The sequence below is a fragment of the Equus quagga genome, chromosome 9 (assembly GCF_021613505.1).
Source record: "Equus quagga isolate Etosha38 chromosome 9, UCLA_HA_Equagga_1.0, whole genome shotgun sequence".
Classification (NCBI taxonomy): Eukaryota; Metazoa; Chordata; class Mammalia; order Perissodactyla; family Equidae; genus Equus; species Equus quagga.
Genome location: NC_060275.1, coordinates 15,533,419 through 15,559,634, shown reverse-complemented (window position 1 = coordinate 15,559,634; position 26,216 = coordinate 15,533,419). Strand labels below are relative to the sequence as shown.

The window sequence follows — 26,216 nt, the reverse complement described above, 5'->3', positions numbered from 1 at the left end:
AGAACTCCTACAACTCAACAATAAAAAAAGCAATAACTTCACTTAAAACTGGTCAAAGGACTTGAATAGACATTTCCCCAAAGAAGATATACAAATGGCTAACAAGCATATGAAAAATGCTCAGTATCACTAATCATTACAGAAATGCAAATCAAAACTACAATGAGATACACCTCACACCCATCATGATGGCTACCATCAAAAAAACAGAAAACAAGTGTTGGCAAGGATGTAGAAAAATTGGAACTCTTGTGTACCATTGGCAGGAATGTAAAATGGTGTACCTGCCATGGAAAACATTTGGCAGTTCTTCAAAAAATTAAAAACAGAACTACCATATGATCCAGTAATCCCACTTCTTGGTCTATATCTGAAAGAACTGAAAGCAGGGACTCAAACAGATAATGAACACTCACGTTCATAGCAGTATCATTCATAATAGCCAAAAGGTGGGAGCAACCTAAGTGTCCATTGATGGATGAACAGATAAACAAAATGTGATATATACATACAATGGAATATTACTCAGCCTCAAAAAGGAAGGAAATTCTGACACATGCTACAACATGGATGAAACTTGAGGACACTATGCTAAGTTAAATTAGCCAGTCACAAAAGGACAACTACTGTGTGATTCCACTTACATGAGGTACCTAGAGCAGCCAAATTCTTAGAGACAGAAAGTAGAATGGTGGTTTCCAGGGGCAGGGGGGAAGGGAAATGGGGAATTGTTTAACGGGTATTGAGTTTCAGTTATGCAGGATGAGACGGTTCTGGAGATTGGTTGCACAATAATGTGAACATACATAATAATACTGAACTGCATACTTAAAAATGGTTAACATGGTATTTTTATGTTATGTATATATATATGACTGTAATTTTTTTAAAAGGAAAGAAAAGTATAAAGGAAAAAGAAAGTAAAAGTTGACAATTTGGATTTGGTGCAAAGTATGATGACATAGAGAAGGGCCCTGCAACATCACTGCAGCCTGGGAGGACTGACCTTGAAGGAAGCAGGAAAAAACCATGTCTGGAAGCAAAGAATAACATCGGGAGATGGAAAGAGAATTAAGACCGCTGCTGAGGCCACGATGCCAAGAACACATAGGGACAATGCTGTAATGACCCTGACAGTGCGAACTCAGTTAGCGCCTCCATTTCTACACACTCCACCCCATCCTTTACTCCATGGAATGAACTTGTATAAAAAAGGCAGTCAAGATTCCCAACTCCTAGGCAATGATTAACTTGCAGAAATAACATCTAAAATGTTAAAGCTCAAGTAGAACCAAAGAATATGGCTCCTTACTTATATGCCAATAGAATGTACACTGTAGCTTTGTATTCAAGGTTTTCCAAATTAAGGCTCTCAAAGCTTATTTTCAGAATTTTCTTTATCCGAAACGTATGGCTTCTGAAATCCAAACTATTTTTCACACTCCACATATGTATGCATTGGGCTTTTTCACCTCTATAGCTTTGCTCCTATCCATTCTGTCCGGCTAAAATACCCTTTCCAAACCTCCAAGTCCTCTAATTGAAATTATACCCTTCATTCAAGGCCCAGCTGAAATGCAGACCTTGTAGAATGTTTTCTCAGTCACTGCAGCCAGAAGTTAAGTGGCCTCCCTTCTGTATTCATATAGCCCTTAACCACACGCTACCTTGCATTACAGTCATTACGTCTTACAACCTGTGTTAGAGTATAATCTCCCCAAACGAAGGGGCCACGTGTCATAGTCATGTACTTCCAGGGTTAGAATGGCCCTTACAAGCTATCCATTAGAACCTTCTACTCAGTGCTTGAATTCCCTACACAATATCCTGATGAAATAGTTACCCATCTCCAGAGATGGGGCATCACTAAGTCTTGAGGGAGGCAAACTCATTTATCTTTGGGTCCTTGACAATGCCCAGGACACATCATGCATGGTGAGTGCTCAGAATGTAATTTTTTCTGAAAAAATGATCTATACATTAAATGCATACACAATGTAAAAAAATGAAACCTAGGAATGCCACATTATTGTGAAATCTGTTTTTTGGAGACAATTTCATCCTCTGTAAAATGGAAATATATTTTCTTCACATCATTGTTGTGAGAATTAATGAAATAACATATGTACAACTCCTAATACACTGAGTGCAATACATGACATTTTAAAACTAATTATTATAGAATCGAATACCTTTCTCAATAATCCTTTTCTCAATCACCGCTTAACTTATCCTAGCTTTTCCTCGGTTTGGGATAGAAGCTCTTTGTGGTGCAAAAATCCAATCCTCTGAATAGTTTCTGAAAACTTCTAGTGAGCGCAGAAGAGAGAAGAGATAAATATGATTGCATTAAATTACTTAGAACAGCTTAACATAAGACATTCTAGAATTTTCTAGAGAAAAATGATGACTATCTTTAAATAAGCAACATGAAAGACTGTGAAGGAGATAAAATAATTCTTGGACGCAGAGGGATACAGGACTTCTGGAGTGGATCAAGGGCTGATGCTGATGCCGGGACGTGGAAAATAAAGGGCTCAAAGGGGTTTTCTTTTTCTTTCTCTCTCTTTCCTTCCCTCTCCAACTTCTCTCTTGATTTTCCTTCCTTCTTTTCTTCTTTCTGATGAAACAGTCCATTATTAGAGAGGAAAAGAAAGGAAAGCTAAGTTGATCTGGTGTTGAGGGGAATATTCTGCTAATATAAGTTTTAGATGAAGGACTGAAGGTTGACAGAAAGGAAACTGGAAAAACAATGTTGAATGGAATAGAATCCATGATGCACTGACAAGAGAGGGATTACTCAGTTTAGGAAAACTGAATGAGAGGGTGGAATGTCTATAATTAGAAAGACAGGCTCATAATGGTAGCTCAATAAGCACTTGTTGAACGAAAGCATAAAAAAACTAATTAAGTCAGTAAGTGGGAAAAAGATCCTGAATTCAGGAACCCAATGCTGAAAAGAAATCTCCTCTACTTGAGTCCTGAGTATCAAAGTCACCAAGGTCTGCAAAGGTGACAAGGCAAAGGAAAATTTCTGTTTCAGGGTTGCTTATGGGTATCTTGCTTCATCCCTACCTTCCTTGAATTTGCCCTTGACTCTCTACAGCCCGAGCCAAAGTCTTTCCAGGGCACACACACAGCCTCAGAGCTTTAGCAGCATAATACTCCTGCAGTCTTACTTTATACCTTTTAACTCTCCTAGCAATAGTCTTCTTTGTGTCATGAGGTCTTTCTCTCAACCACCAATGTGGGACTCACTCCCCGTTTCTGTCTTCTGACATAAACCAGAAACAACTTTGCCAGCCGTGCAGGTTGGAAGGACGGGCGGTGCCATCCGTTAGCGCCTGCACGCCCCGTGACAGCCTTCCTCCATTGGAATGTGGCTTTCTACTTCACTCCCTTCCTTTCAGTCTTTTCTCTTTGAAGACATGATTCTGCTCTGTACATCTAACAAAGGCCTCTGGCCAAAAACAGTACTTTTCTGACCTAAGATGCCCTTACTTCTGGCCCTCCTAATCAATATTTCTTTCTCCTTTAAATCCTAAATTTATATTATTCAAAACTTTGCAGTGAATGGTTCCTTTGCAAACACAGGATTAGATACAAAGCCACTTTTTAAAGAGTTTGTTAGAGTCATAAAACAAAGACTTTGGGAAATTCTCTTTAAGTAGAGGCAATGAAGAGCAGTGGGAATATCACAGCCTTGGCTATTGAGGGGCAGCCTTCTGGACCTGCTCAGCCATTTCCAGGTCCATGACAGGAGCAAGCCACAATCTCCTTAGGGCCACAGTAAATTTTTATCTATAAAATGGAGACAGTAAATATATCTATTGTGGAAAATAATACCCACTTCACAGCATTGTGATAAGGATCACACGAAACAACGTGTTAGAAGATCCTGTAAACACAGTAGCACAACACAAATGTTGCTTATTTCTGGTGTGTGACTGGTGGCCCTCCTTTGATTGACATCCTGGACCTCCCACTCAAGTTTGAAGCCTCTGTATTATTTTGCCTTTTACCTAATATAAATTGACTCCCTTGTCTCTGAATTGTCTTTATCATGCCTTTCAGGGCCCATGTCTCAAATAACCAACTGCTGGGTGTGTGGACGCTGTTGTAATGCACAGCCTTGCTCTGATCTCGCGGGTAGAATGCCTCTACCCTACTCTGTGAATGAGCTTACTCCATTTGGACCCCAATACTGGCTCCAGAACCCCAGCTTTGACAGAGGGTAATTAGAATTGATGTAACTAGGGACATTTACTCCTTCCAACTATATTATTCCTCATGCTCATGAGTAAAATGAAACGATAATAAAAATCTCAGAGAGGTGAGGGTATTCCCATGTGATTAACTGCCCTCTATTTCTCCCCTCCTTTCCAATTAAGCTTGAAAGAATGGTCTATACTTATAACCCCACTTCCTGGCCTCCCATTTTATTTATTCATTTCCTTTTAACTTTTATCAGAGTCATACACACAGTATGAAAAAAAGCAAAATAATGGAGAAAGATTTATAGTAAAAAGCAACAATCCCTTCTCCTTTCAGATCTTCTAGTGGTTCCCCCCTCAACATGAATTAGTATCTTCGTGTTGCTGTTCACTGACGAATCAATTTGAAACATTATTTATTAAGTCCCTGCTAGGAAAGAGAAGAATTTAGCCTACTTATACTATACACTACTCATTTCAATTTTAGATAGTTATTTCAGTTCTTCTGTTTTTCCTTATGAATCAATGTTGAGGTATAATTTATATATAAAAAAATAGAACCATTTCGAGTTACATGAGTATTGGCAAATGGTACACCCACGTAACCAACATCACTGTCAAGATACAGAACATTTCCATCATCCCAAAAGTTCCCACGTGCCCTTTTACAGTCAAGCTCACTCATCCCAACTCCCAGTCCCAGACAACCACTGATCAGCTTTCTGTGACTACACATTAATTCTGCCTGCTTTAGAATTTTATATAAGTGGAATAATACAATATGTACTCTTAGGTACCTGGCTTCTTTCACTCAATAGAAAATGTCTGAAATTCATCCATGTAGTTGAGTTCATTAGTCATTCACTTCTTCTTATGAGTAAGTAGTATTTCATTGTGTGGACACAGTGCAATTTGTTGATCACATGCTGATGAACATCTGTGTTGTTGCCAGATTTTGGCTATTATGAATAAAGCTGCCCTGACAATTCCTGCACGAGCCTTTCTGGGTACGTTCGCTTCCCCTTCCCTTGGGTAAATATCTAGGCATGGAATAGCTGGGCCACAGGGTAGTGTATATTTAACTTTTTAAAAAGTCTTGCTTTCCTTTCAGTCTCACCCACAAATAGCATGGTTGCTGATAAGTCCTACGCACGTGACAGAAATCGCTACTTCGTGTTTTAGGAGGAGCAGGAGGGGTGCCTGCCTCTGCCTGTTCGGCTAGAGGCGGGAGGAGGCTGCAAACGCTAGAAGGGAGGACAGCTCTTCTCTGAGGTGGAAGCACATATACCACAGCAGTGAAAGTCTTCCCGTGTTTTCAGTCTCTTTACAGCTGTCTCTGGTTTTTCCCCGGAAGTGAAATGCCTGTAGCACTTTCTGCATGGGGATGAAGGAAGTAGGAGAGAGACTGTGGAGAGCCAGTTGACACCATCCTTAGGTAGACAGACATTTAGTTGATCCCATCTGGCTCTCCCTTCCTCACTCCTACCCTCCATATTACTGTCTGACTGAGTCTGGCGCCTCGAGGCTCCCTGCTCCTTTGGCAGTACCGGCTGACAGATTCTGAGCTGCTGCTTTCTCTCTCTGATTACCCATCTTCTAGAAATTTGTTGAACTCGCATTTGCTGATGGTCCTCCTGCCATTCTCTTCACTTTTGATGGGTTTGTTATTTTGGGGGGGTCTTGGTAGAAAGGAGAAAAATGATTATCTTTGGTCTGCAGTCCTCACCCAGAAGTCAGTGGATCTGATTCAGCGTGGCAATCTAGTACTAAATCCTACCACCGGAACTTCCATCGCCAAGCTCACAACGACCCTGCCGAGCGATCCAGTGCAAACCTTTCTGTCTTTCCCACCTGATCTCTCTGTAACATCTGGATAACCTCCCTCCTTCCTGAAATGCTCTTGACTTCCACAATACTACTCTCGCCTGGTTTTCTCCTGCCTTTCTGGCCACTTCTTTCCATCTCATTTCCACACTTCTCATTCTCTGCCCTTAAATATCAGTGGTTCCCAGAGGCACCACCTTAGATCTTCGTCTTTTCTCACTCTACACACTCTCCCTAGATCTTGTGACCCAGTGTGCTCTTCTAAACCCCACGCTAAACCCCCCCCAAACCCCCGAGATGCCTTCCCTTACCCTCCAAGGCTGAGGTAAGTGCCCTGACAAACGTCCCCATAGCACCTAAGAGATTATTCTAGAACTTCTCACACTGCATGATAGTGCCTGTTCCTGAATCTGTTTCCTTCTCTAACCTTATGCTCCCTGGAAGCCCAAGACTGTTTTTCATCACCAGCCAACTCACCTGGCAAGGCAGTTTGTGATGAACAAATATTTGCTGGATTGAATAGACATCATGGGTATTCAAAATGCTTTGTGTTTTATACATGTTATTACTGGTAATAACAGTAAAATTTGTACTTTGAAGGAAAAATTTGCCAAGTAAGATAAATTGCAAGCTAATCACATAAAATCAAGTTATTAATTTGTATAGCATAAGTTAATGATGCTGTGCATAAATTAATTATGCACATTTTCATGTGAAAATTATACCCTCTTCGGGGCCGGCCCCATTGCCGAGTGGTTAAGTTCATGTGCTCCGCTTCGGTGGCCCAGGGTTTCACCAGTTTGGATCCTGGGCACAGACATAGCACCACTCATCGGGCCACGCTGAGACAGTGTCCCACATAGCACAACCAGAGGCACTCACAACTAGAATATACAGCTATGTATTGGGGGGCTTTGAGGAGAAGAAGAAGCAAAAAAAAGATTGGCAACAGATGTTAGCTCAGGTGCCAATCTTTAAAACAATGATATCCTCTTCATTCCTTCGCACCTCTTTAGAGCCAAAACCAATATGGATTTCTCCCATCAAAGAAGTCTCACACCCATGTTCACAACAGCATTATTCACAATAGACAAAAGGTAGAAGCAACCCAAGTGTCCATAAACAAAGTGTGGTCTATATATAAAATAGAACATTATTCAACCCTAAAAAGGAAGGAAATTCTGACAGATGCTATAACATCATGAACCTTGAGACATTATCCCAAGTGAATTAAGTCAGTCACAAAAGGACAAATACTGTATAACTTCATCTATATGAGGTAACCTAGAGTAGTCAAATTCATAGAGAGAGAAAGTAGAGTGGTGTTGCCAGGACAGATGGGGAGGTGAGAATGGGGAGTTACTATTTGATGGGCACAGAGTTTCAGTTTGCAGGACGAAGAGAGTTCTGGAGATGGATGACGGCGATAGTTGCACAACAATGAGAATGTACTGAAGGCTGCAGAACTGTACACTCAGAAATGGTTAAGATGGTAAATTTAATATTATTTATATTTTACCACAATTAAAAAGAAAATAAAATAAAAAGTCTCACACACAAAAATACTATATTTTATCAAAATATCTTCCAAACAAAATTCTAACCTATGTCTAAAATTAAAAAAATTAATCAAGCTCCAGAAAGAGTAAGAAGAGGTATGGTAATTACGAGAAACACTATGAAGGATAAAAATAGAACCAGAGAATAACATCCATAATAACAGCTGCCATCTATGGAGGCTCATTAGACGCCAGGCACTGCGCTAAACGCTTTACACAGATTAATTAATTCAAAATGACTACAAGAGACAAGGGAGCGATTACGTCACTTGCCACTGGTCCCACAGCTAAAAAGTGGCAGAAATCGTCCAATCCCAGGTGCTCGCAAGCCCACACTCTGACCCTCCATCTGCCTGGAGTCTTTGGGATCAGAGGGCTCGTGAGAAGGAGACATCAAGACTTTCCCCAAGCATTTGAACTTAAGGTTAATGAAAACAAAATCAATGATCTACGGAGTACCTTTTACATGCCTAGCACGCGTGGAATGAACGAGACTGAAATCGGATGACTTTTTTGGGGAGGCAGACACGTGTATAAATAAGAAGGCAGTCCCTAGCAGCCGTGAGCTGCCTAAGAAGTAGGTACAGAGGAGAGAATGTCTGACACGGAGCGTCTCACCCAAACCTACACAATTCCTGGCAACACGGGTGCAGAATCAATATTGACTAAGCGAAATAAAATCACTCTATAAAAATGTCCTCCATCTCCAAATGTATTTGAAAACAAAAAGATCAACTTTGCTTCCTTCCTCTCAAACAGAAGAAATTTAACAGATTATGGCAATCACTGACATTCAAATCACAACAAAGAAGACACTGACTTTTGGTTCAGATTATACTTTAAACAACAATGTTACAGGCACCACATTTTACAATGTTCCCATATTAAAGATTCTAAGAGGCAGATAATGATTGCATGCAATTTAAATGGCCACACTAAATTCACAATGCAACTTGAATAGCTTCACCTTTCTAGAGAGATTGAGAGATTATGAGAACTCAGACTCTGGAGTGATCTACTCTGAAAATTCAGAATCAAGAAGCTTCTCTTACATCTTCCCACTGTCCTGTAGTTCTCTCCAGACTTAACATCGATCCCACATCATCCTAAGAAAACACGTGCTAATGTGTTAATGCCAAGATCTGGAGAAATGTGTCTTACTTCCAGTGGCTTAAAATAATTGCTACTTGCTATGCTTACCTTGAAAATGAAATTGGCACCTTCTATTCTAAGATATCAAGTTACTTTTTTTCACTGCACTTTTCAGAAATTTTATGTGAATATATACCATACCTTGTTCCAATATCAAGCCAGCTGCCATAATCCCTGACCAAGAAGAAAAAATGCTGTAAAATAAAGCAAAATTTGGCTCCATTAAAAACAAAAGACTTTTAGAGTCAGTCAAAAAACAATGTTGTTTTAGGATTAAGTTTCAGATTTCTGACCCCTCAGAACCACTCTCTGACTGGAATCAATAAGAATATGCCCTTTATTGAAATCTTTGCTTGGACTGAAATGAGCAATAGCCTAAAAGCTAGAAATAGCATTACCATTAAATCAAATGAACACAAAAGTGACATCTGTGAATAACTAGAAATAAAGAAAATCAACTTTAATAAGGACACTAAGTAATACCAAAGACCTCATTGAAGAGAAGCCGTGTCATCCAATTATCGACAAATATCTACTGACAGCCTACTATGAGCTAATCATCATGTTAGGTCCTGGAGATAAACTCTTTTTCAGGAGGTGTATAATCTAGTGAATGATTCAGTCAAATTATCAGGGGTGTGTGTGTGTGATGAGTGTTATCATTGGAAAATACGGGCAATTATGGGAGCTTACAGGAAGGGGTACACACCCTGACTGGGGTATAAAAGAAGGCTGCCCTAATAAAAAGTCTAAAGATCTAAGTGAAAAGCAGAGCTCAGATGAAAGAGGAGGTTGGGGAGATGGAGGGAGAAGTATGTTTCTGACAGAAGGAGTAACCTATATAAATGTCAAGAGTCCAGGTAGAGCTTGGCAGGTCCAAGGTGAGGTTGGTGTGGAGAAAACAAGGAGGGAGAGGGGAGAGATGATGCCAGTCAAGTAAGCAGAAGCCAGACCACAAATGGTTTTCTATGCTAAATTAAGCAATCTGACTCTTTATATAAAATTAAATAGAAAATTCAAACTCTCTTCTATTAACATGTCTATTTGACACTTTGTGAGCAAAACTGAAAGCTGATTTGTTCTAATGATATGTTTGGTCAGTTTCAGAAATATATTGGACATCCAGTTCAATACAACATAAAAATGCTGTCATCTGAATCAAGTGACTAGGAATCTGATTTGGAAATTACCCTAATTGCTTCTAGCATAGGATGTTCTGTAGTGAAGAATTAACCTTACCCAAGAGCTCTGGCCTTTGCCTTCAGCTACTGGGAGGTGTTTTCTAGGCCCTTGGAATGTCCTGCCTGAGAGGAGGGTCTTTCCTGGGGGGCCTTAGCTACGAGGACAGTCTAATAGTGTGATTTATGTTGGGGGCTTTGGGCCATGTTATCAGTTCTACCTGTAGAAGGATGCAGATTAAACGTTAGCCATGGGAACAATATGTGACTGAGCCTCAATCAAAGGTCTGGACACCAAGGCTCTGGTGAGCCTGGCTGGCAGTACTCCGTGTGCACCGTCACACATCAACACTGTCCTGACTCCACAGGGAGAGGACGACCAGAGCTCCACACTTGGACTGCTCTTTGACTCTACCCTCTCTCTCTCTTCCTTTGGCTGAATTTAATCTGTATCCTTTCCCTGTAATAAACCATACATGTGAACATCACAGTCTTCAGAGAGTTCTATGAGTCCATCTAATGAATTACCAAACTTGACGGTAGTTTTAGGAACTCCCTGAACTTGCAGGTATAAAATAGGTTATTTTTGTTAGTATGTACACTAGATACAAGAGGCCTGCCTACATGCTCCTCACTCAGAACTCATTTATTTGAGCTATCATCTCGGCAACATCTTCCCACTTGAAAAACTCTATTTCCTCTTTCCTTCCTTCCCTTTCTCCCTTCCTTTTTCAATCTGAAAAAAGGGATTAAAAAATCCATGTTTCAAGTAGGAAAATGATGTATTATCTAAATCTAAAGTTAGCTTCTTATGTTAACTTTTTAGGGAGGTCCATTTCAGACACAATGCACCCTGGAGGACTAGGTATAAAATGACAGATTTGAATAAATCAAATAAGAAGACTTTTGACACCTAAAGAAGAGCACTCTTACTATAATAAGTCACATAAAAAGAAAGTAATTAATATATGTAAATTATGCCAGCACTTATAACTCAATATTTAAAGATTTCATGTACAGAAATGCATTCATATTTCTCTTGATTTTTTTTTTTTTGAGGAAGATTAGCCCTGAGCTAACATCTGCTGCCAATCCTCCTCTTTTTGCTGAGGAAGACTGGCCCTGAGCTAACATCCATGCCCATCTTCCTCTACTTTATATGTGGGACACCTACCACAGCATGGCTTGCCAAGTGGTGCCATGTCCGCACCCGGGATCCAAACTGGCGAACCCCGGGCCGCTGAAGCAGAATGTGCACACTTAACCACTGCACCACGGGCTCGGCCCCCATCTTTCTCTTGATTAAATTAACTCAGCCCTTAGCTTCTCAATCTTATTTATACGGAATATCCAAGAATGACTTACCAAAGCCATAATGTCTGATATGACGAGAACCATGAGGAAAAGACTGGAAAAAAAATAAAGAAAAATTACACATAATATAGCAGGCACATTGTTAGAGCACATTAAAAATCAAAATGAGAATAATCAAGTAACCCAATATTCTGTTAGTGTTTTTGCTTCTGAAAATAATACTTTCAACAAAAGCCCCTATCACATTATCATGGACTACTGTCCCACAGGGATGAGTTGGACTCTAAAAATGTTATTTAACACTATGACTATTTATTTCAATGGTATGAAAGAGACATGAATTATGATTTTTTTTCTTGGTGAGGAAGATTGGCCCTGAGCTAACATCTGTAGCCAATCTTCCTCTTTTTGCTTGAGGAAAAGTGGCCCTGAGCTAACATCTGTGCCAATCTTCCTCTATTTTGTATATGGGATGCTGCCATAGCATGGCTTGATGAGTGGTGTGTAGGTCCATGCCCAGGATCCAAACCCACGAATCCTGGGCCACCGAAGTAGAACATGCAAACTTAACCACTACACCACTGGGCCTGAGTTATGATTTTTTAGTTAGACTTTTTATTCTAGATGATCGTAGAATCACGCGCAATTGCAAGAAAGAGATAATAGAGGGATCCATATTTCCTCTGTCCAGTTCCCCCAATGGCACTATCTTACAAAACTATAGTATAATATCACAACCAGGATTTTGACACTGATACTGTCAAGATACAGAATGTTTTCATCATCATAAGGATCCCTCGTGATACTGTTTCATAGCCACATCTAACCTCCTCTCCTAACTCCTGCCTAACTCCTAACCCCTGGCAACCACTAATGTGTCCTCCATTTCTATACTTTTGTCATTTTAAGAATGTTGTATAAGTGGAATCATTTCTATAACACTCTGTCACCTTTTGGGATTGACTTTTTTCACCCACCCAATTCCCTTGGGATTGATCTGAGGTGCTATATGTATCAATAGTTTGTTCCTTTTTATTGCTGAGTAGTACTCCATTGTATGGATATACCACAGTTTGCTTAACCATTCAAGCACTGAAGGACATCAAGGTTGTTCTAGTTTGTGACCATTACATAAGTTTTCTTTTCTCTAGGAAAAATACCCAAGAGTGCAATTGCTGGATCATATGGCAGTCACATCTTTTCAGAGTTGTTGTACCATTTTACATTTCCATTAGCAATGTATGAGAGCAATTTCTTTGCATCTTCACCAGCATTTGGTGATGTCACTATTTTTTATTTTAACTGTTCCGAAAGTCATATAATGATACCTCATTGTGGTTTTAATGTCCTTAATGGCTAATTATGCTGAACACATCTTTTCATTGGCTTCTCTGCCATCTGGATAACCTCTTCAGATATTTTGCTTATTTTCTAATTGAATTGTTTGGTTTTCCTGCTGAATTTTATGAGTTCTTTATATATTCTGGATAGTAGTCCTTTGTCAGATAAGTGGTTTGTAAATATTTTCTCCCAGTATGTACCTTGTCTTTTCATTCTCTTAACAGGGTTTTTTTGTAGAGCAAAAGCTTTTAATTTTGATGAAGTCCAATTTGTCAGTTTTTCCTTTCCTGGATCATGGTTTTGGTATCATGTCTAACTCTTCTCCTAGCCCAAATCGCAAAGATTTTCTTTTATTTTTTTCTAAAAGTTTAAATTCATGATCCATCTTGAGTTAATTTTTATATAAGTATGAGGTTTTGATCAAGGTTTGTGATTTCTTTTAAAGAAATAATAGATTTTCTGTCTACAGGTTTGCAGTACAGAAATGTAACTCAATATGTATCCCATATATGCAGATATATACCACAAGTCAGACTTGTGAAATCTTACAGAAATAGTATCATTCAAAATAAATCTGATATAACAGACGAACAATAAAGTGTCTTAATCTGATTAAGAGTTTGTAGAGAACACAATGGTCATCCAGTACAACCTTCTACCCAAAGCTCGAATTCCCAAAGTAACGATCCCAAATATGAAGGCTTTGTCCAGCACTAGCTTTAGTGGTTCCAGTAACAGAATCCACTCCATTTTAGACAGCTCCAACTATTACAAAGTGCTTTCCTTCTCTGAATCATAATCAGTGAAACAAAAATTCCACCCTAAGGATCCAGTTCTTCTAGAACAAGAGAAAAAAATAAACACAATTTAAATGCAACAGAACTTAAAATGTCTCTTTTAAAGTTTTGTTTGATGTTTTTAAATGTAGTTTTTCTAAAGCAAATTATTTTATTGTATGACACAGATGATGTTCTAGAATCCTTTTGAGGTAAGACATACTTGGTTAAGTACTTACTGTCTTCTCAGCCTCAGTTTCCTTAGCTATAGAATGGGCATAATAATATCTACTTCACTGTATTCTTGGGAAAATTAAGTCAGGTAATACAGTGCCTGCATTTGGTAGGTGCCTAATATATACTGGTTTCTTTCCCACTCCTTGTAACAATCGCTTTAGATAAAATTAAAGACAAAATGAAAGATACGATCTCTGCCCTCATAGAGTTCAAAGGGTGTGTATTAGTTTGCTAGGGCTGCCACAACAAACTACGGCAGACCAGGGGGCTTAAACACCAGAAACTTCTTTCCTCACAGTTCTGGGGGCTAAGTCTAAGATCAAGGTGTTGGCAGAGCTGGTTTCACTCTGAGGTCTCTCTCCTTGCTTTGGAGATGGCCATCTTCTCCCTCTGTGTTCACATGGTCTCTCCTCCGTGTGTGTCTGTGTCCTAATCTCCTCTTCTGAGAAGGATGCTGGTTATACTGGGCTAGGGTCCACCCACACCACCTCATTTTACCTTAATTATCTCTCTAAAGGCCCTATTCTTGAAACACAGTCACATTCAATGTATGAATTCTGGGGGGACACAATTCAGCCCACAACAGGGTGTGAAACAGAAAAGCAAGAAATAGTTTTATCACTCTATGAGTAACCTAATTTAGCTAGGAATTTGAGGGTGGGGCAGCTGGGTAAGAAAAGTTTATCAGAGAACATGATGTCTGATCTCAGCCTTAATTAACACAAAGGAAAAAGCTTTTCCAGGGCAAATCTTCATAGCTTGAACCGTTCTATGCAAACAGAGGGAAAGAGAAGTAGGTTGCCCAAGGTCACACAGCTAGTAAGAGGGCAGACTTTCAACATAGCAAGTTTGGCCTTGGAGCCTGAGCTCCCAACCATTATGCACTTAGGGCATACTGACTCCCAGAAGCCTTCAACGTGCTCATCACTTTCCTTTGAATGTGTTCCTTGTTTATTCACATATTGTTCAAATAAGAAGGCACAAATGTAACACACTGTTCAATATTCATGGTGATAAAATCACCATGAAAGTAGGATGGCATTATCACTCTTTTTGTTCTGGATACAATATTTCTATTAAAAGCAGGTTAGTTTTATGGTATCATTTTATCTCTAGGATGTTTTGAAACTGCTAAGCATCTAGATCCTATGAGGTTGCCCCATGAATACTCTTTGATTCAAGAAATAAATACATGCTACTGGGTTTTTATCCAAATGATAATGAATATTACCTCCACCAACCCACCGTGAGTGTTCAGCTGCAATGATCTCTTAACTGATCTCCTTGATTTTACTCTTGTCCCCCTAAAGTTATTATCCACACAACAAAGGACCCTTCAAAACCTTCCAATGGCTTCTTGCCACAATGAAGAGAAATTCTGAAATCCTAACTATGGCCTACATGGCTCCATATGATCTGGCCCCTGCCTACCTCTCCAACCTTATTTCCTACAACTCTTCTGCTAGCACACTCTGCTTAAGGCTGGCCCTCTTGCTGTTCTTCAAACACACCACGCACGTTTTCACCTCACACCCTTTTATGTTCAGCACTCTCTTTATCTGCAATGCTCTTTACTCATATAGTTTATGGTTCACTCTCTGTTTATTCAGGTTTCTCCTCCTCACAGAGGTCTCCTCTGATCAATCTATTTTTCTTCCTGACATTTAACACTACCTGACATTTTATTGTTATTGCAAGTATTTTATTTGTTATTCGTCTCCCCAAGTAGATGGTAAGCTCTATTTACCCATGTATCACCAGCAGCTAGAACAGTGCTGGCATATAGTAGAAACTCAGAACATCTGTGCTGAATGAATGGTAAAAGTTATCAGCATAAAATAAAATTGAAAATGGCTAATACTACACATCCTGACATTTTTTTCAGACCTAAGTCTAACTTAAGAAGCTTTTCCTTTTGGTTTCATAGGACACTAAAAAAATTTTAGGAAAATTAGGAACCTAGGAAAACCTAGGAAAAATCAGACTTGGGAGCAACACCACCAAATAGTACTGTAAAAAGCTAAAACCACACAGAGTGAAATCCATAACTGACAAAATAATGATAGAAAAGCAAATCTTCTTGACGAAAACCAGATCTGTAATATCTGACTTAGGTAAATTAGACCTAGTAGAGATAATAACCATAAATTAGTACAAGGCACGAGAAAAATAGCTTTTTGGGCTGCTAGATCACATTTTTGACGGCTTCGAGTTTGTTTTTCAATTCCTACTATTTAGCCATGGCTTTCTTGTACAGTTGAGTATTTAATTAAATACAGAACTAATTTATTATCCCTTTTAGATCTCATTATTTGGTTGCTTCTTGGACACTTCTATAATTCTAAGAAAACTTTTTCCTCTTTCTCAGTTGCCTTCTAATACTCTTCCATGCTTTGTTGCATTCTGAAAGTGATAGAGGTCTTCAAGGTGAAATGGACTGGCCTCAAAATATCTTCCTTAACTGTGACGGACACTTTTGGTTTGCTGTTTCCCACCCCAACTCCAAACCCAACTCCCTTTTCTCTGACCACCTTCCAGTTGAGAATGAATGTGTACCAGTTACAGTTCTGGCCTTTGAGACATAATCCGAAATCTGTTGGATGGGGCGTTTGGGAAAGACATTGCTTCCCTGATGGAAAGAGAGAATCAGCTGACACACCTCTTTGCCTTTTTCCTCATCAGTGCTTTCCCTTTCTTCCTACCTGGATGGCAGATGTGATTCATGGAGGTCTGAGGAGAAAAGCCAACACCCTAAGAGTGGGAGGGCAGAAAGGCATGGATGCTGATGACATCACACTAGTCTGGACTGCCAACTTCTAGACTCCATGTTATGTGAGGCACACAAACCCCTATTTCTCTCAGCTACTGTTAGTTATGTGAAAATTAATAAAAGAAACCTTAACCAAATCGGAGTTGGGAAGGCCTGTAGGGGGAATTCTCACACATACACCATCAATTACACCAAACAGGAAGAGATGCACTTGCATTTTGGACAGGAAGTAAAACTACTTTACTACGGAAAGAAGATTTCTCTCCCCATCAGGCAACGGCCCAGGCAATGAGAAATGATGCAGCTCAGCCAATGAGAAGCTGTTGCGGCCCTGAACTGTTACTTTGCCCCAGTGGACTTTCTTTTAGAACAGTTCCTTCCTACTTCTCCTTTTCTCTATAAAAGCAGCTCTCGTCCTTTCTTTTCCAGATTTGCCTATTGTTCGCCATAGCATGCATATTTTGAATTGCAGTTCTTTTGACTATTCTCAAATAAACTCATTTTGAGATAAAATAATAGGCAAATTTGATTTTCAAGTTGACAGATTTTCATTACTTGCAGCCAAAAGCATTCCTAACGGATTAAGCATTAGGTAATCTTCATGCCCAGATACTTCCTTTCAGTGGCCTCTATCAAAAATACACAAGTCTTTGCTGATGAAGCCAGTTATCAAGACTGAGAAGCTAGATAAATTATTGATATTTAGAAAAGTTAATTGTAAAGTAATGCAAAATACAATGATGCTAACACAGCTCTACTTCACCTTTGTTTGATACATAAAGAATAGGTTGGAAGAAAAACAGGATCATCTCACTGGTTTGTTACATTGAACTCATCCTTGGCATTATGGATCTAATAAGCAAGTCTTTCAGTCCCATCTTAACCATTAGGCTTTCAAGAATTGTGTTGTAAGAAAATGTTTAGCAACATAAATTATGAGACTAAAAATGTGGATAGAAAGGAGAGATGATATCAGTGATATTTAGTAAATGGATGTGGCAATGAGGGACGGATGGACTTACGCTTGTGTGATGGATTAGATAAAGAAAACAGGATAGAAGCTAGTTTTCAAGAAGCTTTCAGAAAGAAAGGGAATTGCTGGGTTCAATGTGTGACATATTAAATTTGAGGGGTCAGTGTGACACTGAGGGAGAAATGTCAGTGACTTGTAAAGATTTAGAGGTCAAAAGAGGACATTTACAAAGCCTCAACTTCATCACCTTTCCCTGAGTTCTCTCTGTTTGTTTAGTTTTCCATTGCACTAGTCTCAGGATAGAAATACTACACACACACACACACACGTGCATACAAATATATGTATATACACACACATACATACACACATTCTGATGAGCCTTCTACTTCTCATTGAACGTGTCTCCAGCTCTTCTTATTTAAATCTTAATTAAAATCTGTTCTTAAAAACGTGTCTTCTAACAGATATGCAAGAAAGTACATGTCATTTACCACTTTTCTATTGCATCTAAGTAACTTTTACATGATACTGACAAGGTACAAATGCTTTCAATGTTAAACTCATATAAATATCCTGCAAAAATATACTAAATTAAACTGGAAACGAAATTTCTACTATTTTTAAACAGTGGAAGAAAGCCTTTTCTTTATTATGGCATATGCACAATAATATGCTAAACTCAGTTCTAGCTTAAATTCATCAAGAAGAACAAGCAAATATACGCTAAGATTAGTTATTTCTTTCGGCACTGAATATGCCAGTTTGATTCAAGAATAACAAAACTGCTAAGAAGCTTCATATTTATCTCAAGTGTCTCTCAGAGCGGCAGATGAGTCCTCTGCTGATGAGGCAATTTTATTGTTAAAAAAGCAAACAGTTGAGCTGACAGCTTCTGTTCCAAAGTCTTCACTGCTTAAGACTGACTTCTCCAGAACTTGCTCAAAACTCAGAAAGAATACTTTGCATTCCATTTGTCAAATGTGTAGAAATCAAGAAAGAGAAACTACGTAAGTCATTGACATTTAGAACAGCTAATTTCAAGCTATGTAAAATGAAACGCTGTTAACACATTTGTTTAATACTTATTTAAGAAACAGCCCCAAAGAAAGCAGCCAGAATATTCCTTGTTTTCTGAAGGCACAGTTATATCTACAACAAACAAGTCACTAACTACAAGAATTTAACATTTAAGTTTTACAGTTTTCTAGAAGGCTCTTCACTAGCTTGAATAATATTCTAACAACATTTTATTGCTGAGAAATCATATTTGTCTGCTAGAGGCTCTAATCGTCTAATCTCCTCCAATGATGACTGAACCCTGACTAAAAGGGTAAACTCTTTTTCTTATTTTTGTAATAAACAATCTTAGTGTCCTAATACCAGTCACATGAAATACCCTCAAATGTTTACGCTCATTTCCTAAAAATGGGCAAATCCAACGCTTCTTAAACATTCATCTTACCCTTTTGATGATAACTGGGTAGTTAACTGAACTGCTTCAAAAGCACACATCACAAGAACAAAGGGGATTAAAATCTGTTTAAAAGAACAACAAATAATGCCATGGGTAGTTGAAGCATTTGAACACTTTTTGAAATGAATATTATTTCTGTTTATAGAAATATTTCAACTTTTCAAATAACTTATATATATTAGTGAAGAACAAGCATTGAAATAAAACTATACCAATGACATATAGAACAGTGATGAAATTAATTTAAAAATCTACATCGATAACACGTAGTATAAAAGATAACATATCCACAGGCATTCCAAATAAAATCTATTACAAATTTTTGTTCTATTTAACTCATAAAAATTAATGACCATGTTCAAATGATTCCAAGAGGGCATGAAAGGCACAGAACGCCCAAACCAAATAAATTATAGAGCCTGATAATTTGATTCACAAATCCCTGAACCCACCCAGATAGTTGATACTACAACTCAATAAACATGACTTAGCTGCTTTACTACCACTTTTTGTTGTTTTAATACTAATTTATTTCTGATTATAAAATTCACAGTTACTATAAAAAATCTGAATAAATAAATAAAGGTATAATAAAATTTATACTGGTTGAAAATCCATAATCCAGAACTAACAGTGTTAATATTTTGAGATACAGTCATGTGTTGCTTAACGACAGGGATAAGTTCTGAGAAATGCAGTGTTAGGTGATTTCATCATTGTGCAAACATCATAGAGTGTACTTTCACAGACCTAGACAGTATAGCTCACTACACACCTAGGCTACATGATACAAATCTCATGGGACCATTGTCGTATATGTAGTCTGGTGTTGACCAAAATGTCGTTATGCAGCACATGACTGTACATGTTTTTTGGGTTTTTTTGAGGTATAACACACATATAACACTTATTAGTTTCAGGTTTACAACACAATGATTTGATGTTTGCATATATTGTGAAGTGAGAAACAACACGTTTTAAAATAATTCAATAGAGAATGGGACATGAGAAATTGTTGAACATCTTTTTAACATTTCTTAAAATCACATTTGTATTAGTGCAGTAACAAAAAAAGATACTAGTCTCATTAAGAGAACATACCTTTGACAATTATTACTTATGTGATCTGAACAGAAAGCAATCAGATTTTAGGTAGTTATTACTTTACTTAAACAAATATATACTAACTATGTAAAATGTGCCAGGCACTATGGTAGAGGGAATAGGACATGCATAATGACCATGGATTACATTCCACTGGAGAGTCTGAGCCCCTGGAAAGCTGAAAATTTGTCATAATCTTGGTATCCTCAAGCACCCAGCTGGTGGCAGGCGCATTACTAAATATAAGCATTCAATGACATATTTGTTGAAGGAATGAATCAATTCTAGGTACATGGATTATGAGAAAAGATTATGACATGTTGGCAGTCTCATGGGTGGGGAACATGGGTTCAGGGAGCCATAGCTCTTGAGGAGTAATGAAGTTTTGATCTACACTGCACTTCCCCACAGGCTTTAATCACCTTTGATAGAAGTTCCCAGACTAACACAGAATCTCTACTCTTTTGAAGTTAAATGGGCTTAAAAGTAAAGTAAAAAGATCAACTATATTTTGGAGTAAAGGCTGGAGGGTCCCACCTCCTGCTCAGCAGTATGTTGGAAGGTATCTTCTTTCCATGCTATCTAACACTATCACAAAGACTTTATAATCTTAATGCCACAATGAGTTCATAATCTTAATCAGTATCTTAATAAAATAATAAAACCAGAAAACTAACCTTCCACATCATCAGGGCTCCCATGATAAAGGGACTAAACACGGTCAGAAAGCAATAGACAGAGGTAACATCAAAGCTAAGGAACCAACACAAAGAAAAAAGATTTTAGAAGTCACATTGTAACTTTAAAAGAATGTTCTGCAAACAAAGGACATTTAAACTAATTTTCTGAAATGTACTCTTACTAAAACAGAAGCATACATTGTATCAAGGAACATTATGAAGCCACTAAAATGAATAATGTAGAGCTGTATGTGCTGATATATATGAACTTCCAAAATACATCCTTCAGTATAAAAATATACAGAACAAAATCCAATTTGTATTATTTTTTGTTTATATATATGCTGTTTTCATCTAAAATTACCTGTTAACAGAAGCTATATTCCCAGTTCCAAAAAATGCTGTCACTAAGAAGAAAACCTAAATAGAGTTAAGGAAATGCCAAAACAAGTCAGAATGCATACAAATTTCTTTTTCATTTAGAAAAGAAACACCTATTCTACCATGAGGGTAATTTGCTTTTTCACTTGTACACTGGATCATCAATTGTTGTAAATGAATCTTCTGTCATATCTCCTTATGAATGCATTTTGAAAGAACCAGATTAAAGAAGCAATGTACTAAGAACAATGAGGCCTGAGAGGTCATCCTCACTTGTCTCTGGTAACCTTGGGAAGGCTACTATTTTCCTCTTCTCTAACGTAAGCAAGTCAGATTATCGTATCTGTAGACGGCCGCCGATTTTTCAGAAGGAGAACACGGACCCAGCACACGTACAGACATGCTCTTCTGAAATACTGTTTCAGTTCATATATGCTTGCTCTGCGCCCAATATAGAAAGAAATAGGAAATCAAGTTTTAAAATAATTCAATAGAGAATGAGCCATGGGAAAATGTTAAACATCTTTTTGACATTTCTTAAACTTACATTTGTATCAGTGCAGTAATAAAAAGAAGACATTAATCCTATTGGTGTCTAAGAACTTACTGCTAGTACAGTACTTAAAATACTGCCTGGCCCACTGAAAGGGCTCAATAAATGTTAGCTATTTATCATTATACACACACACACAAAAGTAGTATAGAAACACGCAAGAGAAAATATGACTCATGACAACGTTCAGTGAAAAAGTGGCATTTCAGTTGGTGATTTGAGCCTTAAATGTATTCACGGATCCACTCATTCAACCAGTCAACTCATCAACCAACATTTATTGTCTAGTATATGTCAAAGGCAGAGCTAAGCACTAAGAACATAAATCTGAATAAAATAGTCTCAAAGTGCTCATATGGTGACTAAAATTATGACAATATGGAGAAGAATATGAGAGGAATTTTAAGGTAAACAGCAGAAAAATAAATGACATAGTCAAGAAACAGTAAATACGTGTGATAGAACCTTAGGGTTTATTGAAGGATAAAGTGAAAGATGAAGCAAGAAATATAGTTGGTGGCATACTAATAAAAAGCCTTCAACTTTATTGTGGAGACAATGAAGAGCTAGCAAATATTTTAGGTGAGTGATATAAAAAAGAAATAACAGTGACAGTGAGATATTCAGATAAAGAAGACCAATAATTAGAGGCAGGAAATCCCATTATGAAACTATTTCAATAGTCCATGTTAGGGACAGGGAAAATCTGAACTGATGCAGTGGGAGCAGAAAGGAAGAATGAGGGGAGACTGTGGGACTTTAGAAATGGACAAGGAGCAGCTAAATATGACAAGTTTGATGGCCTAGGTGGTTGGGAGTATGGCAATGCCATTAAATGAGATGAGGCCTGCCAGAGAGTGACTTTCCAGAGGAGTGGGCAGTTTTTAAGTCAGTTTGGGACATACATTTGGTGATGCTCAGCAGGATGTTGGACATTTGGCTCTTGAGGTCAGGAGAGAGGTCAAGGCTGGGGAAGCAGATCTCAGAGTTGTTTGCACAGAGGTGTTGGTCAAAGATACAAGAGAGGATGACATTATCCAGGCACAGGAAGAAGCAAAAGTTAATGATAGAGCTCAGAGAAAAACCTGTCAAAAGATGAGACAAAGGAAGAGTAAGTTTTAGTGAAGGAGAATAGAGATGATATAAAAAGCTAAGAAAAGAACCTGGATCGTGTCCTGGAAGTCAAGGGAAAAGAAAGAGAGAAATCTAATAGAGTTGAATGTTATAGAGTGGTCAAGTAACACTGAATAGATTGGACTGGGCAATCAGGAAGCCCCACCACTGAGAGTATAGCTTCAGTAGAAACACCTGACAAACACTCACAGAGCTCCCATGTACAATACTACTAAGTGCCAGGCGCCATTCTAGGCTTGAGGACATAGCATATAAATGAGTAAGAAATGGTAGCAGCAACTATAGATTCTTCTTTCAAGGAGCTTGGTAGTAAACAGGAAGGAGAAGATGAAATTATAATTTATGGAGATGCGGGGTTCAAGGGAAAAAGTGTTTTATTAGTAGAGGCTGAGTGGCAGGAACTTGCAAAAAGAGAAAAAAAAATTGAGAGTGAAAGCAAGAGATAGAGGAAAGAATGCGAACATTTATCTTCTGGACCTATAAGGTCCAGACCTTGCACCATGGTAAGCTCAAAGGAAATGTTTCCCTGTGAATTTTTTGAAGCTGGTCAGCCAGCCTTCTCAAAATGAGACCTTATTCTGCCATATTGTCTTTGAAACTTCTAACACTAATAACTTTCATACAATACTGCCTCTGATGTGATCCAAAAACTGTGTGCGATAGATGTTACATAACACGAGCATAGTGTAAAATACACATAGAAAGATACAAACCAAACTCATAATCGCAGTTTCTTCAGGATGAGGGAAATCAGATTGGAAGCTAAGAGTTGAAAGAAGACTTTGGCTATAGCTGTAATGTTTTAATTTTTTTTAAATGTGTGACATGTGACAAAATATTAATTATTGATAACTTGGATGGTAGAAATACACACATATACATCATTTGTTACATCATTCTTTATGCTTAGTTTTATGCTTTATACTATAGCTCCAAGAAGTTTTAAAAACCGTGAGCCATAAGGGAAAATTATGGTTGAGAGGAGGGTTAAATGGCTTCTCAGGTAAGACCACTATTAAGCAACAGGCAGAAAGACCTACCACGTCTTCTTACTCCATTAGATGGGAGGTTGAGCATCTTTAAACAAAAGTCCAAACAAAGGATACAAGGAAAAAGGCCCTCCGGATGTCATCCAGACAGAGCTGTCGGAACTGGGTTAGATCAGTATTATAGATGAACTGGATACTGTTGATCTGTGAGACAATGAGCAATATGTGAATGCACAATAACAGCTCGCCTCCTTCTGCCCTCAAAGGCAAACTTGCAGTCTCAGTTACACTAGCTAGAAAGATACTCTGCACTGACAAAAAAACCCAGCAATAAATCTTTTCCTATAGCTTAATTACACCTTAATAAAATCTGTCAAAAGGCAAAATATGTTGCTAATAATATACCGAACAGAGTTGTAGTATATGTAACAAAAATGAGAATTGGATTTTTTCTTATCCTATATAAATGCTTCACCTTTAAATCCCTATATAATTCTTCCCTTTTCTAAGACCTGATTTCCCAGAGTGTCCTGATCTTCTCAAACCCAGGTATGGTATGATATTAAAAAGCATGGGTAAAATTAAATATTTTTTTGTTTCTTTGTTCTTCTGATAATTCAAAATATCCCTGTCTTTGGTAAAATATAAAGTCACTCAATTCCAACAAGCTGGACGTACTCTTGCTTAATCCCTCTCTCCCTAAAAAGGAAAAATTCATGGGTGAGTTTAAAGAGAGACTTTCCCCATCCCCGACTCCCCATGTAATTTTCTAGAAAGTTCTTAGGATGCTTTAATACTTTTCTAAAACAAGACATCCTTTCAGTTAAAAAACAGAATTAAAAAAATGACACAATAAACCTCATTTTACATTTAACATTTATTTAATATTAAAATATTTAATATTAAGGACAGTTTGACCATTTACTTGAATCTGATCAAAACTGCTTTTCATGTATTATGTTAATATTCCAGGGCTGAAAGTTAAAAACCAGTAATTATTCAATATACTTCAATAAGATTTCTTCTTTATTGAAATTAATTATTCTAAACTATCAATTACTCTCTGTAAACTCAACTGGAACCAGTTAAGAATGGATGAACTCTGACGGTGTTTTTCTGCAATATTCATTTCATCTGACCTCAGCAAAACTGCAAATATTCTATTGCCAATTTCTTATAATTACCTTCAGTTCTAAAACAAAGGGAAGAGACATCAATTTACCTCTCTGGCTCAATAAAAAGGTCTTAAAATGCAGTTGGCTTTTAGCCAGTTCAAAGTATATTGTGTTGAATAAACAGTCTAAGATTTAGACTGAGGTCACAATCAACAAGGTGACAACAAGCATTTTGGAGGAGGATGTCTAGAAAGAGAAAAACACTGGGAAGATAACTGTCACATTATGATCAAATTTATAAATTGACTTGCAACAACATAAATATTCTTCCAACTAAAATAAATTGAAAAGAAGAAAGATTAGATTTGAAAACAGATGAAAATAAGATAAAGAGCATTCCTTCTCCTCCATTCCTTCACCTATATTGATATTTTTAAAGTGATTCTCAATTTCTAAGAAAAGCTCAACCTATAAAATGGTCATAAACAATAAAATAACTTTTATATTATTAAGTGAAAAATTTCCTTACAAACTATCTGCTTTTAATTATTAATCATTAACTTAATTACTAACACCTCAAATAGTGTACAATTTTAAGTAGAAAGAATTTTTGATGAAATAACATTGCAACTTCCTTATAGGATAACAGAATATTTTAATATTCTCAAATAAATGCAACAGTGATTTTTGATAAACTACCTTCTGTTTACAGGAAACACCAGATTGTTGTAGGGTTTCTTGTTCCATGTGTATCCAGGCAAACATCAAACACGACAATACTAATGGAAAGAGAGCTTCATACCTAAGGCAGGAGTGGGAGGCGTGGGGGGTGTGCAAATGGGAGGATAGAAATGAAAAGAAAAAAAAATTAAACAAATTAAAATTTATACTGAGAGGTCTTCCTCTAAATTAAAACAATCTTGATAATACTCCTAAGTCACAATATCACAAAAATTTAAATGTTCTAGGCTTTCCAGAGAAAAAAGTAAGAAAGGAAAGTAACATTCAAATATCAACTCCAACTTTTTTTTTAAATTGATTAAATCTTGAGATCATTACATATTTAAAGTAGTAGAGATATTTAAAAATCATTCATAAAGTAAATGACAGATATACACAAAAAAGAAAGAAAACATTAAGACAAAGGTAAAAAGACAATTCTTGAGTTTATATTATTAACACATACAGAAGAGCAAGACAACATCCCAAACTTTTTAAAAAAATGGGTGCAATACAGGAACATAAACCTCTCAAAAAGAAAAAAAGAGCCAACAAATACGTGAAAATGTTTGACCTTATCGATAACTAATACGGAAATTAAAACAATAGAGAGATACTATATTCACTTATCATATTTACCCATATAAAAAATATTGTTGACAACAGTGTAATGAAAAAGGAACTCTCTTATTTTCTTTACAGGAATAAACACTTTCAGGAAGGCA

At 37.5% G+C, this 26,216-nt stretch overlaps 1 protein-coding gene across 12 annotated transcripts in view; it reads right to left on the bottom strand.

Annotated features, from left to right (window-relative positions):
* PIGN (phosphatidylinositol glycan anchor biosynthesis class N) overlaps positions 1 to 26,216 on the bottom strand; it is a 183,897-nt gene that overhangs the window by 64,110 nt on the left and 93,571 nt on the right. For 10 of the 12 annotated variants that reach the window (XR_006890180.1, XM_046672270.1, XM_046672266.1 and 7 more), the window contains 7 exons: positions 25,471 to 25,573; positions 23,774 to 23,860; positions 20,964 to 21,019; positions 20,597 to 20,672; positions 18,804 to 18,877; positions 11,293 to 11,335; positions 8,891 to 8,943 (listed from right to left, as the gene is read on the bottom strand). Coding sequence is in view for 10 of the 12 variants with exons in the window: in XM_046672270.1 (XP_046528226.1) it covers positions 8,891 to 8,943; positions 11,293 to 11,335; positions 18,804 to 18,877; positions 20,597 to 20,672; positions 20,964 to 21,019; positions 23,774 to 23,860; positions 25,471 to 25,573 (492 nt within the window). In the remaining 2 variants the exon portion in view is untranslated. Of the gene's footprint in view, positions 1 to 2,192; positions 2,310 to 8,890; positions 8,944 to 11,292; positions 11,336 to 18,803; positions 18,878 to 20,596; positions 20,673 to 20,963; positions 21,020 to 21,253; positions 21,422 to 23,707; positions 23,861 to 25,470; positions 25,574 to 26,216 lie in introns of those variants that run through there. The other 2 variants (XM_046672269.1, XR_006890181.1) reach the window with 2 other exon arrangements.